The sequence below is a fragment of the Doryrhamphus excisus genome, chromosome 10 (assembly GCF_030265055.1).
Source record: "Doryrhamphus excisus isolate RoL2022-K1 chromosome 10, RoL_Dexc_1.0, whole genome shotgun sequence".
Taxonomy (NCBI): Eukaryota; Metazoa; Chordata; class Actinopteri; order Syngnathiformes; family Syngnathidae; genus Doryrhamphus; species Doryrhamphus excisus.
This window is the reverse complement of record NC_080475.1, coordinates 5,766,201-5,784,533: the sequence shown is the minus strand read 5'-3', so window position 1 is coordinate 5,784,533 and position 18,333 is coordinate 5,766,201. Positions and strand designations below refer to the sequence as shown.

General features: G+C 43.4%; 2 protein-coding genes across 9 annotated transcripts in view; one reads left to right on the top strand and one right to left on the bottom strand.

Annotated features, from left to right (window-relative positions):
- Positions 1 to 8,016, top strand: part of otoa (otoancorin) — a 20,707-nt gene extending 12,691 nt beyond the window's left edge. For 4 of the 7 annotated variants that reach the window (XM_058083935.1, XM_058083932.1, XM_058083934.1 and 1 more), the window contains 10 exons: positions 2,618 to 2,736; positions 2,803 to 2,944; positions 3,198 to 3,394; positions 3,474 to 3,564; positions 5,036 to 5,153; positions 5,222 to 5,424; positions 5,493 to 5,642; positions 5,755 to 5,897; positions 5,961 to 6,264; positions 6,349 to 6,697. In XM_058083935.1, coding sequence (XP_057939918.1) covers positions 2,618 to 2,736; positions 2,803 to 2,944; positions 3,198 to 3,394; positions 3,474 to 3,564; positions 5,036 to 5,153; positions 5,222 to 5,424; positions 5,493 to 5,642; positions 5,755 to 5,897; positions 5,961 to 6,264; positions 6,349 to 6,540 — 1,659 coding nt within the window. In that variant the 3' untranslated portion in view covers positions 6,541 to 6,697. Of the gene's footprint in view, positions 1 to 2,617; positions 2,737 to 2,802; positions 2,945 to 3,197; positions 3,395 to 3,473; positions 3,565 to 5,035; positions 5,154 to 5,221; positions 5,425 to 5,492; positions 5,643 to 5,754; positions 5,898 to 5,960; positions 6,265 to 6,348; positions 6,704 to 7,526 lie in introns of those variants that run through there. The other 3 variants (XM_058083936.1, XM_058083938.1, XM_058083939.1) reach the window with 3 other exon arrangements.
- Positions 4,703 to 18,333, bottom strand: znf687a (zinc finger protein 687a). Of its 2 annotated transcripts, none has more exons than XM_058083930.1 (12): positions 18,246 to 18,333; positions 16,304 to 17,870; positions 15,365 to 15,614; positions 14,008 to 14,171; positions 13,744 to 13,928; positions 11,665 to 11,841; positions 11,432 to 11,594; positions 11,135 to 11,353; positions 10,966 to 11,069; positions 10,285 to 10,372; positions 7,489 to 10,106; positions 4,703 to 5,062 (listed from the first exon to the last, which is right to left on the bottom strand). In XM_058083930.1, exons 2-11 carry the CDS (start codon positions 17,846 to 17,848, stop codon positions 9,504 to 9,506), a joined length of 3,498 nt encoding a protein of 1,165 aa, XP_057939913.1. In that variant the 5' UTR covers positions 17,849 to 17,870; positions 18,246 to 18,333; the 3' UTR covers positions 4,703 to 5,062; positions 7,489 to 9,503. The 2 variants fall into 2 exon arrangements, with proteins under 2 accessions (XP_057939913.1, XP_057939914.1); XM_058083931.1 differs by having other exon boundaries at positions 7,489 to 10,103.

Below are 18,333 nucleotides of genomic sequence, written 5' to 3'. Positions count from 1 at the left end.
GCGTGTGTAGGAGGTTTCCCGTGTTTTTTTCACCAGAAAAGTGCATTAGCAGCAAGTTGAAAAAAATGAAAAAAACGCCATACTAACCCCTTACGTTTTTTTTCAAAAATTGACACCCTAAAATTTTGGCATTTTATGCCATTTTTGGGTGCTTCTCATGCCCCTAATGCGTGTGTAGGAGGTTTCCCGTGTTTTTTTCACCAGAAAAGTGCATTAGCAGCAAGTTGAAAAAAATGAAAAAAACGCCATACTAACCCCTTACGTTTTTTGTCAAAAATTGACACCCTAAAATTGTGGCATTTTATGCCATTTTTGGGTGCTTCTGAGGCCCCTGATGAGTGTGAGGGAGGTTTGCCGTGTTTTTTTCACCAGAAAAGTGCATTAGCAGCAAGTTGAAAAAACTGAAAAAAACGCCATACTAACCCCTTACGTTTTTTTCAAAAATTGACACCCTAAAATTTTGGCATTTTATGCCATTTTTGGGTGCTTCTGAGGCCCCTAATGCGTGTGTAGGAGGTTTCCCGTGTTTTTTTCACCAGAAAAGTGCATTAGCAGCAAGTTGGAAAAACTGAAAAAAACGCCATACTAACCCCTTACGTTTTTTTTCAAAAATTGACACCCTAAAATTTTGGCATTTTATGCCATTTTTGGGTGCTTCTGAGGCCCCTAATGCGTGTGTGGGAGGTTTCCCGTGTTTTTTTCACCAGAAAAGTGCATTAGCAGCAAGTTGAAAAAACTGAAAAAAACGCCATACTAACCCCTTACGTTTTTTTTCAAAAATTGACACCCTAAAATTTTGGCATTTTATGCCATTTTTGGGTGCTTCTGAGGCCCCTAATGCGTGTGTGGGAGGTTTCCCGTGTTTTTTTCACCGGAAAAGTGCCTTAGCAGGAAGTTGAAAAAACTGAAAAAAAAAAAAACGCCATACTAACCCCTTACGTTTTTTTTCAAAAATTGACACCCTAAAATTTTGGCATTTTATGCCATTTTTGGGTGCTTCTGAGGCCCCTAATGCGTGTGTGGGAGGTTTCCCGTGTTTTTTTCACCAGAAAAGTGCATTAGCAGCAAGTTGAAAAAACTGAAAAAAACGCCATACTAACCCCTTACGTTTTTTTCAAAAATTGACACCCTAAAATTTTGGCATTTTATGCCATTTTTGGGTGCTTCTGAGGCCCCTAATGCGTGTGTAGGAGGTTTCCCGTGTTTTTTTCACCAGAAAAGTGCATTAGCAGCAAGTTGGAAAAACTGAAAAAAACGCCATACTAACCCCTTACGTTTTTTTTCAAAAATTGACACCCTAAAATTTTGGCATTTTATGCCATTTTTGGGTGCTTCTGAGGCCCCTAATGCGTGTGTGGGAGGTTTCCCGTGTTTTTTTCACCAGAAAAGTGCATTAGCAGCAAGTTGAAAAAACTGAAAAAAACGCCATACTAACCCCTTACGTTTTTTTTCAAAAATTGACACCCTAAAATTTTGGCATTTTATGCCATTTTTGGGTGCTTCTGAGGCCCCTAATGCGTGTGTGGGAGGTTTCCCGTGTTTTTTTCACCGGAAAAGTGCCTTAGCAGGAAGTTGAAAAAACTGAAAAAAAAAAAAACGCCATACTAACCCCTTACGTTTTTTTTCAAAAATTGACACCCTAAAATTTTGGCATTTTATGCCATTTTTGGGTGCTTCTGAGGCCCCTAATGCGTGTGTGGGAGGTTTCCCGTGTTTTTTTCACCAGAAAAGTGCATTAGCAGCAAGTTGAAAAAACTGAAAAAAACGCCATACTAACCCCTTACGTTTTTTTTCAAAAATTGACACCCTAAAATTTTGGCATTTTATGCCATTTTTGGGTGCTTCTGGGGCCCCTAATGCGTGTGTGGGAGGTTTCCCGTGTTTTTTTCACCAGAAAAGTGCATTAGCAGCAAGTTGAAAAAAATGAAAAAAACGCCATACTAACCCCTTACGTTTTTTTTCAAAAATTGACACCCTAAAATTTTGGCATTTTATGCCATTTTTGGGTGCTTCTGAGGCCCCTAATGCGTGTGTGGGAGGTTTCCCGTGTTTTTTTCACCGGAAAAGTGCCTTAGCAGGAAGTTGAAAAAACTGAAAAAAAAAAAACCGCCATACTAACCCCTTACGTTTTTTGTCAAAAATTGACACCCTAAAATGTTGTCATTTTATGCCATTTTTGGGTGCTTCTGAGGCCCCTGATGAGTGTGAGGGAGGTTTGCCGTGTTTTTTTCACCAGAAAAGTGCATTAGCAGCAAGTTGAAAAAACTGAAAAAAACGCCATACTAACCCCTTACGTTTTTTTTCAAAAATTGACACCCTAAAATTTTGGCATTTTATGCCATTTTTGGGTGCTTCTGAGGCCCCTAATGCGTGTGTGGGAGGTTTCCCGTGTTTTTTTCACCAGAAAAGTGCATTAGCAGCAAGTTGAAAAAACTGAAAAAAACGCCATACTAACCCCTTACGTTGTGTCAATTTTTGACAAAAAACGTAACGGGTTAGTATGATGTTTTTTCTGTTATATGTACATACGTATATACATACATACATTTTTTACATACATATATACATGTGTAAGTTATACTACTTATACTACAGCATACATGGTATGTACTTTCAGGTTGGATGTGCAGCCAGGAAATACTTGGCAACATTGAGGAAAGAGCATCCGGACTACTTCCAGGTCATCACGGAGGAGCAGCTGAACAGCATCCCGACGAGTCTATTCATCCACCTGCCGTAAGAACACCAAAACTGTGTCTTTAAGAGCGGAGGTCATTCATACGCTGCGTATGCTGCTTCCAGGCCTCGGGAATTGAACCATCTGCCTGACTCAGTTTGCCAAGCCTTTCTGGACAAAATGCAAACAGCCGACCTCAGCTCACTGCCTCGGCGATCTCCGTCTCGACCGGCTCTGCTCCAGAAAGCACTGCTCTGCCTGACCAAGGTGCGTTCACACACGGTGTAGAGATGATTGGTATTTCATAATCTATACATTTTCCTTACTGTTGTTTTCAGGTATAGCATAATCAATGTTATCTTGTTACAGTATATGATACTGAAAACCTATAAAGAATAAAGTCTTATTTGAAATAACGTCATGGAAATTACACATCCATCGTTGACATCAAGATGAGTTTACTGACTGATTGACGAGAGCATGGGGTGCTCATGCCAGGCGATGCGTTCACTGTTTTCAGGAGAACACGTCATCGCTACTGACCATGGACGATGTTTCCCGACTCGGACCGCTTATATGCGAGCTGGAAGCCTCCACGCTTTCCAGCCTCGTAGACGCCGACAGCCTCAACTCCAGCCTCCACGCCATGGCCGCCTGCCCACAGCTTCCTCTGTGGAACAGCGAGGCCCTGATGGAGCTCGTCACAGACAACTTTGGGTACTTCCTGTTCCGAGCGGACACCTCAGATATGAAAGAGGCGGGATGTCACTAAGTTTTTTTTTTCTACCTCCTACAGGGATCCATCTGATTGGTCACAGGAGACGATGGAGTCTTTGGGTCCACTCTTGGTTTTGAACGAGACCACTCTGCTGGCGCTGCCCTTCAAGGTGTGTAGCTTCCACTCTCCCAGCAGATGGTGCTGTTGGTCGCTAATTCTCATCGGCTAAATTAGCATGTGTGAACAAAGACAATCCAGATTTACATCAGCAGTCCAGGGAATTTTATTTTTTAATATGAGGGTCACATTGAAAAAAAATAACCTGAGATTTCAAGAATAAAGTCAGAAATTTAGGAGAAAAAAGTAGTACTTTTACAAGAACAAAGTCATAAATTTAGCAAAAAAAGTAGTACTTTTACAAGAATAAAGTCATAAATTTAGGAGAAAAAAGTTGTACTTTTACAAGAATAAAGTCATAAATTTAGGAGAAAAAAGTTGTACTTTTACAAGAATAAAATCATAAATTTACAGAAAAAAGTTGTACTTTTACAAGAATAAAGTCATTAATTTAGGGTAAAAAAAAGTTGTACATTTACAAGAATAAAGTCGTAAATTTAGGAGAAAAAAGTTGTACTTTTAAAGTCATAAATTTACAGAAAAAAGTTGTACTTTTACAAGAATAAAGTCATAAATTTAGGAGAAAAAAGTTGTACTTTTACAAGAATAAAGTCATAAATTTAGGAGAAAAAAAGTTGTACTTTTACAAGAATAAAATCATAAATTTACAGAAAAAAGTTGTACTTTTACAAGAATAAAGTCATTAATTTAGGGTAAAAAAAAGTTGTACATTTACAAGAATAAAGTCGTAAATTTAGGAGAAAAAAGTTGTACTTTTAAAGTCATAAATTTACAGAAAAAAGTTGTACTTTTACAAGAATAAAGTCATAAATTTAGGAGAAAAAAGTTGTACTTTTACAGGAATAAAGTCATAAATTTAGGCGAAAAAAAGTTGTACTTTTACAAGAATTAAGTCATAAATTTAGTAGAAAAAAAGTTGTACTTTTACAAGAATAAAGTCATAAATTTAGGAGAAAAAAGTTGTACTTTTACAGGAATAAAGTCATAAATTTAGGCGAAAAAAAGTTGTACTTTTACAAGAATTAAGTCATAAATTTAGTAGAAAAAAAGTTGTACTTTTACAAGAATAAAGTCATAAATTTAGGCGAAAAAAGTTGTACTTTTACAAGAATAAAGTCATAAATTTAGTAGAAAAAAAGTTGTACTTTTACAAGAATTAAGTCATAAATTTAGGCGAAAAAAAAAATTCCAAGAACAAAGTAGTACATTTTTGAGAAAAAAAACGTAATATCGAAGTCATAGATTTGAGAAAAAAAAAAGTCGTACATTTACTAGAACAGAAATGTACAATTACGAGGATAAGGTAGTACATTTCCAAGAAAAAAAAAAAGTAATATCACAAGAATGAAGTCATAGCTTTGAGAGATGGATGTTTGGCGTGCGGCATCGGCGCGGTGCGGCGTGCTCGTGCTGGACTTCCCGCACGAGAGCGTGCGTGCGTGGCGGTTGGTGGACGTTCAGGATGCTAGCTCCTCAGCGCTATGCTTTGTGGCCTCTGCTAGCCGTGGATCACGGAGGTCTTCTACTTCCTGAGGACGAGACACCAAGCAGAAGCTCTGAGGAGGAAATTCTTCAACATCATCACATCCAAACGGGAGCAGGGACGCCGAAGGAGAACAGGTCAGGAGTTAATATTTAGCATGTGACCGTTTTTTAACCTGAGATGGCGTCCATTGTCCCTCCTCTAGCCAACGCTGGGACTCGCCGTTGGAGCGGGAACAAACCAACGGTGGCGGCCATAGCGGCGCTGGGAAAGGACAACGTGTTCTGGTCGGCCGATCAGCTGGACGCGATGCCGTCAGACACTTTCCTTGTTGCCATGGAAACACTCGGCACCATCCCTGACTACGACTCGGAGCAGCTGCGTGTGCTCAGCAAAAAGGCAACGGAGGTAGAGTCAGGATTAGAACTAAGGAATATCGTAAAGCGTGGTCATGTGACTTTGTTGCTTGCGTCCAGGTCCTGGGTCCAGCGTCCCAGATGAACGAGAGCGTTGTGGCACAGATGGGATGCATCGCTCAGGGATTCTCCAATTCCGACCTGGAGAGGATGGCCTTCTCCTTGGACACGCTGGAGGAAATCGGACGCTGCGGCTGGAAGACGACACAGGTGACGTCCAGGCCGCTTATGTCCGCCATTTTGTTTTTCAGTAGAAGATGTGTTGGCGTTCTGGGACGTGACTGTTTGACTTTAGAGGTTGTATTCTTTCCACGACCGACAGCTGAATCCGGTTTGGCGAAGCGTGGCTAAACGCAACAATCTGGCGGCTCGGCGGCTGGACGCGTCACACATGGTGGCTCTGAACCGGTTCATGTGCGGCCTGAGCGCCGACGAGATCTCCCGGCTGGATCTCCGTGCTTTCAGGTTTGAGGTGGATTGATGATGATGATGATGATGACGATGGGTTAAAAACACGTGCTTCAACAGGGACGCCGTCGGCGGCATCAACGACATCCGCTGCTCTCTCAAAGTCGCCCAACGGTTTAAAAAGCCGCTCGTGTCCGCCTTTGGAGACCCCGGCAGCTGGACGGCGGCGACCGTCTCCGAAGTGGGCAACATGATCGGTAGGAAGTCCCGCCCACCTTTGTCTTGTGATGTTTACATTCTTAGGAACGGCTCGGGTTGTCCCTCAGCTGGCTTGCACGCACGCGACCTCAAATCCATGGACGCATCCGTCTTCATGTTTCTTCGTGAGAGCTGCGTTCCGCTCCTTCATCCGACTACGATAGCCGTGAGTCCACTACGCTACCTGATCCATCTACCCGGTTCTTCACCTCCACGGGTCCTGACTCGTTTCTGTTCCTCACCCAATCAGGGACTCTCTGCCGACCAGCTGAGCGCCCTCGGCCCCGACAACGCAGCCAAGGTCACGCGCGGACAGCGAGCCGCTCTTTCACGTGTGCAACTGGACGCCCTGGAGAGGGCCGAGATGGGGGAAGGTCCAAATCCTGCAAGTCAGGTGCAATCAAGTGGTAACGTGATGACTGTGCAGTATTTACCCGCTTAGCCAATATACGACAAGCCAACAGAACTCTGGTATCAACGGTATCGGTATCCACAGTCATGTATCAACATAATCATAATCTAATGATGTAAATAAAAGTGAGCATAAAGACAGACTGTTTTTATGTATTGGTATTAACAGTGCTTAGCTTCTTTTTACACTTGCACAACAGCAAACAATGCTAAAATCATTCATTCATTTTCTACCGCTTTTCCTCACGAGGGTCGTGGTTGGTGCTGGAGCCTATCCCAGCTGTCTTTGGGCGAGAGGCAGGGTACACCCTGGACTGGTGGCCAGCCAATCACAGGGCACATATAGACAAACAACCATTCACACTCACATTCATACCTATGGACAATTTGGAGTCGCTAATTAACCTAGCATGTTTTTGGAATGTGGGAGGAAACCGGAGTAACCCGGAGAAAACCCACGCATGCACAGGGAGAACATGCAAACTCCACACAGAGATGGCCGAGGGTGGGGAAAGACATAATAAGAAGCCAAAAAGTTACCACTTCCACACAAAATAGGAGAACTCATTCATTCATTTTCTACCACTTAAACCTTAATGAGGGTCGTGGGGGTGCTGGAGCCTATACCAGCTGTCTTGGGATGAGAGGCGAGCTACACACTGGACTGGTGGCCAGCCAATCACAGGGCACATATAGACAAACAACCATTCACACTCACATTCATACCTATGGACAATTTGGAATGGAATGTTTTTGGAATGTGGGAGGAAAACCGGAGTACCCGGAGAAAACCCACGCATGCACGGGGAGAACATGCAAACACAGAGGTTGGAATTGAACTCTGGTCTCCTAGCTGTGAGGTCTGCACGCTAACCACTCGAACAGAGCCACGCTGCTTTCCAACATGGAGGCCTCCTAAATGAAGCGAGCGCTCCCATACTAAAACCGAATCCATCCATGAAAAGGTGAGCTGGCCTACCTTCATGGTTGTCATTCTGGTGTCTCTCTGATGTCCAGGAGCTCCGTCATTGACCACCGAGGGGACGTCGGTCCTTGGCAAGCTTCTGGTTCTCCTGGTTGGCTTCCTGCTGCTGTGACGACCTGCAGACATCACTGAGAGACTGGCTACATTTCTTAAAAGATCAAATATAACTGAATGTTCTGAACTCCTGTTTCCATGCCACCAGCTGGACTTGTGCCACAGCAAGAGTCAGCAGCACTTGAATAGCGCCTCTGCTGGTTGCAGCCAAGCAGTGCACTTCAAAACACCTGAAAGAATGATTTTCTTTATCTGAACGTTGGCGCCATCTAGCGTTGGAACACGGAATCTCACTTACTGTTAATAAACACCACAAATTAATTGCATGACAATCTATCACTTTATTTTTTTTTTTGTTCGAACACCATCAACACCTTGCTAAATTTTTGATTGATCTCCTGAGAAGATAACCACAAGCGCACATAAATCACTCAATAATAATAATAATAATAATAATAATAATAATAATGCACACATTAAAAAGGATAGTTCTCTAAAAGTCTATTTGTCCCGCTCAGAAATATTCTGGAAAATTCACACAATATTCAGGAAAATATACAAAATTTTGCTGTCGGCCGACTTGAGTGACAGATTCAAGTTGAAACCCCAAGTCTCTTATTGAGTGAAAAAGACACATTTATTAATGTGATAAAAATATCACATTTATAAATGGGGGATAAAAGGACAAACACACTAAATGACACAATATCAGCATGCACAGTGGAACCAGTGGAACTCCCCCCCCAACATGCTGAGGATAATAAGCCCCCAAAGTTGCACTAAAACATACGAGACTGAAGCCAGCATCTAACCAACCTGTATAAATCAGCTTTTAGCAACGCTTTCAACGCTACAGTATGTGTGTCCTGGCTGCTCAGTACCGTACGGTTAAAGTAACCATCATTTACAACATCAAAGTGACTTTTTTTTTTTGTCATCTAGGAGTTAGCGTGAAGCGGCTAACCGAGTTCCACTGTAAACGCTGGCTCGCTATGGAGAGACAAGGACAGTGAAGAAAAGTCTGGCAGTTAAAATAAAAACATATTTTCACAGTCGTACTCGTTAGAGTCACTTTTTTTAAATTAGTGGCGACGGAGACGAACGCATGGTGACGGATCTCTCGTTGCCATATCACAGTGAAAAGCGGTTAGGGTGACTCTTTAAGTCCTTATCGGGTCACTACTACTGTGGTGAGATGGATATTTTTAAGTCGTTGTCTATGTTTAGTTTCACTAATATTTTTGTTTTACATCATTTTGTTAATATTTTTTTATTTATATTTTTATATATTTATTTATTATAAATTATTAGTAGCGGTATTTATTTATTTTATATTTATTTATTTTATATTTATTTATTTTATATTTATTTTATATTTATTTATTTTATATTTATTTATATAATGTTTTTATTTTTATTATATTATTATTATTTTTGTATTCATATATATTAATCTCTTGTTTATGACAGTTAGAAAATGCTTCATCCGGACCAAAAATATCCACAATTTGTTTACATATGCATATTTTAGGCTAATAGTAGGCCGAGTCGAGTACGAAACTGCAATGCAACACATTATGACTAATTGTATTATTTTGTTTGCATTGTTACATTCATATATTGTTTCATTCTTCCAAAATAGTTTTTTTGATTACATTTTTTGAACCTAAAATGTGATTATACTGTAATTCTTATCAACAAATTGAATGCAAAAATGATTGAATAATGTTGAAAAAGGTCCATAAAAAAAGCATCAGTAGCGTTAATATTGGCCCTGCCTGTACTTGGTGGGAATCAATACCAACTAGGACGCGTGGAAAGTGGATTAGATCCTGAGCAGGAGGTTCAAGGCTAAGGCAAACAACATGAGCGTCATCGCTAATCTTTACGTCATTTGTGCAATTTTTGGTTTCAATTTAGCAAAGCCACGACTCACCGACCAATAAGGCGCCTCGTCACGGTTTTCCCGGGTTTCTCGCGTTGATGAAGGCCATCCCGTGAGTCCTGAAGTGCGTGTTGAGATCGGCGGTCTTGTGGAAGCGTTTGCCGCACACCCGACAGTCCAGAGACGCGTCCTCCTCCCTCGCTGCAGCCATGTTTGTCGGCGGCGGGGGCGATGCAGGATAAGACGCAGGATTCTCATCAAGGATCCGGCTGTTCGTTGGAGACGACACTTCAGATGAGTTGGCCGTTTCCTGTTGGTCAGTGAACGCGTCTCGGACTTTGTGGGTGATGAAGAGATGGCGTGAGAGCGAGGTGGCGGAAGTGAAGCAGGCGCCGCACTGCACGCACTGCTGCTTGCCGCCGCCGCCCTCCGACGTCGCTCGATGCTGGCCGATGTGCGCCAGGAATGCGGGTTGGTCTTCGGCGGCGAAGCGGAAGCCGGAGGACTCCGGGGGAGAGTACGGGGCCGGCGTGGAGGAGGAGCGGCGTTTCTTCACAGGAGTGGACTCGTCGTGGTGTTGGTGTTCCTTCTTAGCGGCCGCTCTGCGTCCACGGCGGCTCAGCGGCGTCCCGTCGTGTTCCGAGGAGCTGTCTGCTTCTTCGGCGGGTCCCTGCTGAGATGACCGGGACACCCCAATAAACATGGCTCCTGATCGCCACAGCGTTATTACGTCCACCTAATGGCCGCTTGTTGATATTTACTTTTGGAAACAGGATCAACTCCATCATTTTTGCATTTTAGGACCAATTTTTATCACTGCGGCGAATATTGTGGCCAGGAATTGAACTTACCTTCTGCGTCTCCGAGCCGTGTCGAAGGCGGACGTGCTTCTCCAACATCGCTCTGCTGCTGAACGTTTTCTTACTGCCCGTACAGAACCTGCACGCACCAACAATCATTTCCTGGGTGGGTGGAAAAAGGCACGTCTACACCCATGAGACCCCTGCACTCTTCAAATGTACCATATCTGGCGCTCAAGCCGTAGTCTCCCTACAAGTGTTAACATTGCGGGGATAAAGAAGGCAAATACGATGTTCCCTCGCTACATCGTGTTTTGTTTTTTTTTAAAGTGCAATTGAAATATATTCCAAATAGCATTGTGTTCTGTGTCCTTGTGGTGTATTAGAGTGACCTCTCAGTGCTCTGCTGTGCGTGTCTGTTATTGTATTACTGCTACCAGTAGCGCCACAACAGTCCTTAATTGGCTGGGGGGACAATCTCGATTGATCAATCAATCTTTTTGGCGCCGTCTCGCTAGTGAATTAGCTTACTTTGTGTGCTGCTTGCTAACCGCCAATAAACAACAAAAGAACCGGCTAAATGAAACTTCGGTTGAAGGAGTCGGATGAGGAGGGGGACGACGGCAGTTTTAACAAGGATAGAAAAACACTGCAGCTGAACGGCACCAAGACAAAGCACGGTCAGAACAGTCGCTTACTTCACTTATTGGGAACTATTTTGGCAACACTCACTGGCAGCGGACGCCTCGGCTGTGCTTGTCACGGATGTGCCGTCTCAGACTGGAAGTGGAGGTGAAGGAGCTCTCACATTTGTTACAAGGGAAGTTCTTCAAGATCTACAAGCACACGCAAAACGAGATGAAAATGGCTGCCGTGTGACCATCAGCATGAACTCGGTGACCTTGTTGTGGTGTTCCGCCATGTGGTGGATGTACTGTTCCCGGTCAAGGAAGCGCGCCTGGCAGTCAACGCAATTCCACCCTGAGAGAGTCTTTGCGTTGCCGTCCTCCTCGCCGTTTTTATCGACGTCATCCTCACCGTCTGAGCTCTCTAGCTTGACTGGCGGCTGTGGGCTGGAAGAAGCTGAGACACCGGGCAACTCTACGGCCGCTTTGTGGCTCTGTGGGGTCAGTGGAAGAAGGGACGACGTTAGTCGCTCAACTTCCACACTGGATTTGAGGAATAAGCATGAAAATACCTTGACGTGATCCATTAGGGAATTCCTCTGGGAGAACAGCTTGGTGCAGTCGGGACATTTATACACATGGACCTTTTGGTTGGTTAGGTGTGACTCAAAATGGACGCACAGCAAGGACTTGTGAGTGAAAACGGTGTCACACATGACGCACTTGTAGATCAACCTGTGGAAGACAAATACGTTCCTGTCAGAGGCACGCATACGTTTTATGGTACGACCCGTGTGCGGCGTACATGGCCTGGCCCTCGGTTAACGTCGGGTGATGCGTCGCGATGTGACTTTGCGCGCTGGGGGCAGATTTGAAGGCCATGGGACAGCTGGGGCACTTGTGGAAAATATCACAGTGGGCCTGCTGGATGTGGGACTTCACCGAGTTCAAGCCTCCAAACACCACCAGGCAACTGGAACATCTGACAAGACAGACAGACAACCTGTTTAGAAACACATGTTTAGAGCCCGCTAGCCATGAAATAACACCCCTATAGTCACATTTATATTTGTATCACCCAATATAGTAGCAGTAATCAGAGAAAATATGAAATAATTGAATATTTTCATAGTTATGGCACAAAACAAAACTATTTAGAAACTTGTAAACACATTTTAGAGTCCTCTAGCCATGATATAACACCCCTATAGTCACATTTATATTGTATCACCCACTATAGTAACGGTAATCAGAGAAAATAATATAAAATGATTGAATATTTTCATAGTTATGGCACAGAAAACCTGTTTAGAACCTTGTAAACACATTTTAGAGCCCTCTAGCCATGAAATAACACCCCTATAGTCACATTTATATTTGTAACACCCAAAATAGTGGCGGTAATCAGAGAAAATATGAAATAATTGAATATTTTCATAGTTATGGCACAACAAAAAGCTGTTTATAACCTTGTAAACACATTTTTAGAGCACTGTAGCCATGAAATAACACCCCTATAGTCACATTTATATTTGTATCACCCAAAATAGTAGCAGTAATCCAAGAAAATATGAAATAATTGAATATTTTCATAGTTATGGCACAGAGAAAAACCTATTTAGAACCTTGTAAGCACATTTTTAGAGCCCTCTAGCCATGAAATAACACCCCTATAGTCACATTTATATTTGTATCACCCAAAATAGTAGCAGTAATCAGAGAAAATATGAAATAATTGAATATTTTCATAGTTATGGCACAAAACAAAACTATTTAGAAACTTGTAAACACATTTTTAGAGCCCTCTAGACATGAAATAACACCCCTATAGTCACATTTATATTTGTATCACCCAATATAGTAGCGGTAATCAGAGAAAATATGAAATAATTGAATATTTTCATAGTTATGGCACACAAAAAACCTGTTTAGAAACTTGTAAACATATTTTTAGAGCCCTCTAGCCATGAAATAACACCCCTATAGTCACATTTATATTGTATCACCCACTATAGTAACGGTAATCAGAGAAAATAATATAAAATTATTGAATATTTTCATAGTTATGGCACAGAAAACCCGTTTAGAACCTTGTAAACACGTTTTTAGAGCCCTCTAGCCATTAAATAACACCCCTATAGTCACATTTATATTTGTATCACCCAATATAGTAGCAGTAATCAGAGAAAATATTAAATAATAGAATATTTTCATAGTTATGGCACACGAAAAACCTGTTTAGAACCTTTTAAACACATTTTTAGAGCCCTCTAGCCATGAAATAACACCCCTATAGTGACATTTATATTTGTATCACCCAATATAATAGCGGTAATCATACAAAATATGAAATAATTGAATATTTTCATAGTTATGGCACAGAGAAAAACCCGTTTAGAACCTTGTAAACTCATTTATAGAGCCCTCTAGCCATGAAATAACACCCCTATAGTGACTTTTATATTTGTATCACCCAATATAATAGCGGTAACCATAGAAAATATGAAATAATAGAATATTTTCATAGTTATGACACACGAAAAACCTGTTTCGAACCTTTTAAACACATTTTTAGAGCCCTCTAGCCATGAAATAACACCCCTATAGTAACATTTATATTTATATCACCCAATATAGTAGCTGTTCCTTGTTTTTTTTCTGGATGGTGTACTTCCTGTGGTGGCTATTGTCTCACCAATGTATCGTAATATTCGTATTACCCAATATAGCAGACATAATAACGGTAAATATGCCATTTAAGGAGTAAATAAAACAGGACAGGAAGTGACATCAGTGAGGTTCCGAGGTAGCCTGTGTTATTATTATGGGATGATTACGCCATGATTGTGCCATTTAAACCCACATAAAACGTGTTTAGCCACACCTGTAACCGATGCGTCGTGCAAAGTGCAAACAAGTGTGATCCAGATGTGCCTGAAAGTGCGCCTGCTTGGCCGTGCCGCCACACTCGGGGCAGACGTACGGCGGAGCGCCTTGGTGGATGCGCTGATGCGCTGCTGCGCTGCAGCCGTTGGGCAGCAGCATGGGAGGAGAACACTCCGTGCACGGCTGGAGGAAGACGAAGCCGAGTCAAAACATGCCATGAATTGTCAAGAGAAAATAAAACAATGGAGACTATTTGACTCACCGTGCTTTGAGATTGTTTGCTTTCTTGGAAATGTTGAGCCACTTCCTCTTTAGTGCTGAACTGAGTCTGACATTCTGGACATTTATTCCCGATGACCTGCAGGGAATCTGCTTTGTTTGGTGTCGCTAGATGTGGCTGCACCTTGGACTGGAAAGTGGACTGTCCTAAAAATGATAGAGACACAGGGTCAAACTCTTGTAATCAGAAAATCTTTGTTAAGTGCAAAATAAGACCATTGCGTCTGTTTAAAAGAAATCGCACATCATTTTCTACCGCTTTTCCTCATGAGGGTCGCGGGGGTGCTGGAGCCTATCCCAGCTGTCTTTGGGCGAGAGGCGGGGTACACCCTGGACTGGTGGCCAGTCAATCACAGGGCACATATAGACAAACAACCATTCACACTCACATTCATACCTATGGACAATTTGGAGTGGCTAATTAACCTAGCATGTTTTTGGAATCTGGGAGGAAACCGGAGTACCCGGAGAAAACCCACGCATGCACGGGGAGAACATGCAAACTCCACACAGAGATGACCGAGGGTGGGGAAAGACAAAATAAGAAGCCAAAAAGTTACCACTTCCACACAAAATAGGAGGAGAACTCATTCATTCATTCATTCATTTTCTACCACTTATCCTAATGAGGGTCGTGGGGGTGCTGGAGCCTATCCCAGCTGTCTTAGGATGAGAGGCGGGGTACACCCTGGACTGGTGGCCAGTCAATCACAGGGCACATATAGACAAACAACCATTCACACTCACATTCATACCTATGGACAATTTGGAGTGGCTAATTAACCTAGCATGTTTTTGGAATCTGGGAGGAAACCGGAGTACCCGGAGAAAACCCACGCATGCACGGGGAGAACATGCAAACTCCACACAGAGATGACCGAGGGTGGGGAAAGACAAAATAAGAAGCCAAAAAGTTACCACTTCCACACAAAATAGGAGGAGAACTCATTCATTCATTCATTCATTTTCTACCACTTATCCTAATGAGGGTCGTGGGGGTGCTGGAGCCTATCCCAGCTGTCTTAGGATGAGAGGCGGGGTACACCCTGGACTGGTGGCCAGCCAATCACAGGGCACATATAGACAAACAACCATTCACACTCACATTCATACCTATGGACAATTTGGAGTCGCTAATTAACCTAGCATGTTTTTGGAATGTGGGAGGAAACCGGAGTATCCGGAGAAAACCCACACATGCACGGGGAGAACATGCAAACTCCACTGGAATTGAACCCTGGTCTCCTAGCTGTGAGGTCTGAGTGCTAACCACTCGACCGCCGTGCGGTTACTATTATTACTACATGGAGCTAGCTGCATAGAAACGGAGAGTCACTAACCATTGGGTTCACTGTGGCTGATCATCAGCTCCACAGGCACAGGATTCATGACCAAGTGGGAACACTGCATGATCAGGCCTCGCTCCTTGTGCTCCCTGGCGTGCAAGAGGAGGCTGCACTTGTTGAAGAATGCTAACCGCTTGGCGCAGTGATTGCACGTCACCTCGATGCGAAGCGAGCGCCGATCGTAATGCCGGGCCAGACTCTGCTCAAGGGCGAAGGCGTCACCGCACTCCAAGCAGCGGTAACCCTGTAAAAAGTTCAGAGTCAAGGAATTTGTCGTAGGAATTTGAAGTAAATATATCGAGAATATGAGTTTTGGTGCATATCGCCCAATTCCATACTATTTTTTTTTATGTTTATGAGATTGATGTTGATGAAATAACACCCCTATAGTCACATTTATATTTGTATCACCCAATATAGCAGCGGTAATCACAGAAAATAGGAAATAATTGAATATTTTCATAGTTATGGCACAACAAAAACCTGTTTAGAACCTTGTAAACACATTTTAGAGCCCTCTAGCCATGAAATAACACCCCTATAGTCACATTTATATTTGTATCACCCAATATAGTAGCGGTAATCTGAGAAAATAGGAAATAAATGAATATTTTCATAGTTATGGCACAACAAAAACCTGTTTAGAACCTTGTAAACACATTTTAGAGCCCTCTAGCCATGAAATAACACCCCTATAGTCACATTTATATTTGTATCACCCAATATAGTAGCGGTAATAATGAGAAAATATGAAATAATTGAATATTTTCATAGTTATGGCACACAAAAAAAATATTTAGAACCTTGTAAACACATTTTAGAGCCCTCTAGCCATGAAATAACACCCCTACAGTCACATTTATATTTCTATCACCCAAAATAGTAACGGTAATCAGAGAAAATGTTGACAATGTTGATGTTTATGAGATTTACCTGTGCAGGCAGAGGAAGGCCCCACTCCGCAGGAGGGGGGGAGCTCAGGTCCGGTTTATAACACGGCAGCAGGTTCTTATTGGTGAGAATTTTGTTGAAACTTTCCACCAGGTTGGTCTGGCTCTTGGAGATGACGGCCCCGGCGCTGCTGACTATGGAGGCCGGTCGGCTGCTGCTGCTGCTGTTCTGAGGAGGGCTCTGCAGAGTCTTGCGACCCAGGCTGCGTAGGCTGCCGCCACTCGGGATGGTTGATGATGCGGACATGGGGGGAAGAGGTGCAGTTTTTGCCGCGCCGACAACCGCGGGGGGGACTTTAGATTTCGGGACTGCTGTGCTTTTTTCTTTGATTGCACCTTCCCGAGATACCCCCTTCTTAGATCTTGGATTGGGAGCTTGTGGTGAAGATTTTGAAGTATCCACGCCCTTTGAATTTGCACGTTTTTTAGGCGTTGTCTTTGGAGGCACTTTGATTTTAACTTTGAGGGGCAACAATTGGGACGGAGCTGTCAGCGCAGCATCTGATGACGACGACTCGGACGGCAGGCCAACATCACCATTTTCCTCGTTTACAGTTTGCTCATCTCCTGCAGTCTTCTCAGTGTCACTCGACCTGCCCTCACAGTCCATAAGCTCCTCCTGGTAATCAGGGGCAGCATGGTTCTCCATTGTTGACGACTCCGGGCTGCTGCTTCTCTTGTGCGGCTGAAGCCCCGTCTCGCTGGGTGGTGGGCTCTCGGGGGAGTCCCTCTCATCGATGATGTGCTCTGGGTATTTCTCCTCTTGCACCGGTGCAACCAGACAGTTCTGGCTTGGAGGTTGTGGAGCTGCAACAGGCTTCGCTTCCTGCTCATCAGAGGTACCAGAAGATGCATTTGGGGGAGTCCTTGAAGTGGTTTCTGGGGAGGTGCACAGCTCAGGTTGATACCTGACGCCGTGTTTCAGTTTCGGAGGCGACGGCATGACAAATTCGGGGCTTTCGTGGATGACCAGCGGGCTTCCCAAGTCTGGTTCCGAGTCCTCCTCATCTAAATGTGCGGTATTCTTATTTGAAGCGTTCCCATTGTGTGCTAAAGGAGAAGCGCGGTGCGCCTCCTCCTTCTGTTGCGTCGGCAAGGAAGGAATTGGAAATTTGCTCGACTCCAGATGTGGATTGCAACCTGTGTCATCTTCGTTTAATCTCCATGGAGCCGCGTTGGGTCTTAGCTGACCACCAGCAGCAGACTCGGCATTGTACCGTGACTCGGTGTCATCCAGCTCGGGAGTGTCTGTGGCGTTGGCTTTCTCGCCGTCATCTTCATCTTCACAAGCCCGCACGGTGTTCATCACAATAACACTGACAGCAGGGGGGTTACTGCGAGAGGTCGGTGATCCCGGGAAGGTGGAAGGGGAGCGGCTTTGACCATCCTTAGCTTTATCATCATTATTATTATTATTATTAGCGGCAGGCACATTGTCGTCTTCTGGGCTTGACTGGATGGCATCAATATCCGGGATATCAAACGCTGCCAGCAAGTCATCAAAGTCTGGGGTCTTCACGTCCCCCATCCCCCGCCTACAGTTTCAGAACCTATCAAGACAGCACGTGAGTCAGGAACAAGTCATTTGTTGGAGTTTCCTTCTACATCTAAATATACAGCTGAAGCAAACCTGAGGTTGCTCGGCTTCATATTATATAAACAACACACACGTATTGTATATTAACAATATAATCACGGCTCATTATTGATGTCAAACATTACATGTCAAGATTCAACAAGTGGTTCCTTCGGCTAGCAGCTTAGCACGGCGAGCTGGCCTCGCTGACGTCAACCATATAAAAGTGAAAAGCTAATACAAATGTGCAACACTCAGCAAACGAATAATGTTTAGTCATCTTAAAATGTGCTATAGGTTCCGTGTTTAATGATAACATTCGCATGAACGTGTGCTAAAGTTGCGTTACCTGTCAGCGAGCGAGGTTGAAGACAGACTTTCCTCTTGGTCGCACAAATATTACGTCACCACAAGGCGCAACGGCGGTAAAAGACTTT

Coding starts and splice junctions, on each gene's coding strand:
- znf687a (XM_058083930.1), bottom strand. CDS start 17,848: ATGGGGGACGTGAAGACCCCAGACTTTGATGACTTGCTGGCAGCGTTT. Junction 14,172..15,364: donor CAGCCACAGTGAACCCAATG/GTTAGTGACTCT, acceptor TATCATTTTTAG/GACAGTCCACTTTCCAGTCC. Junction 11,354..11,431: donor CCCTAATGGATCACGTCAAG/GTATTTTCATGC, acceptor CTGACCCCACAG/AGCCACAAAGCGGCCGTAGA.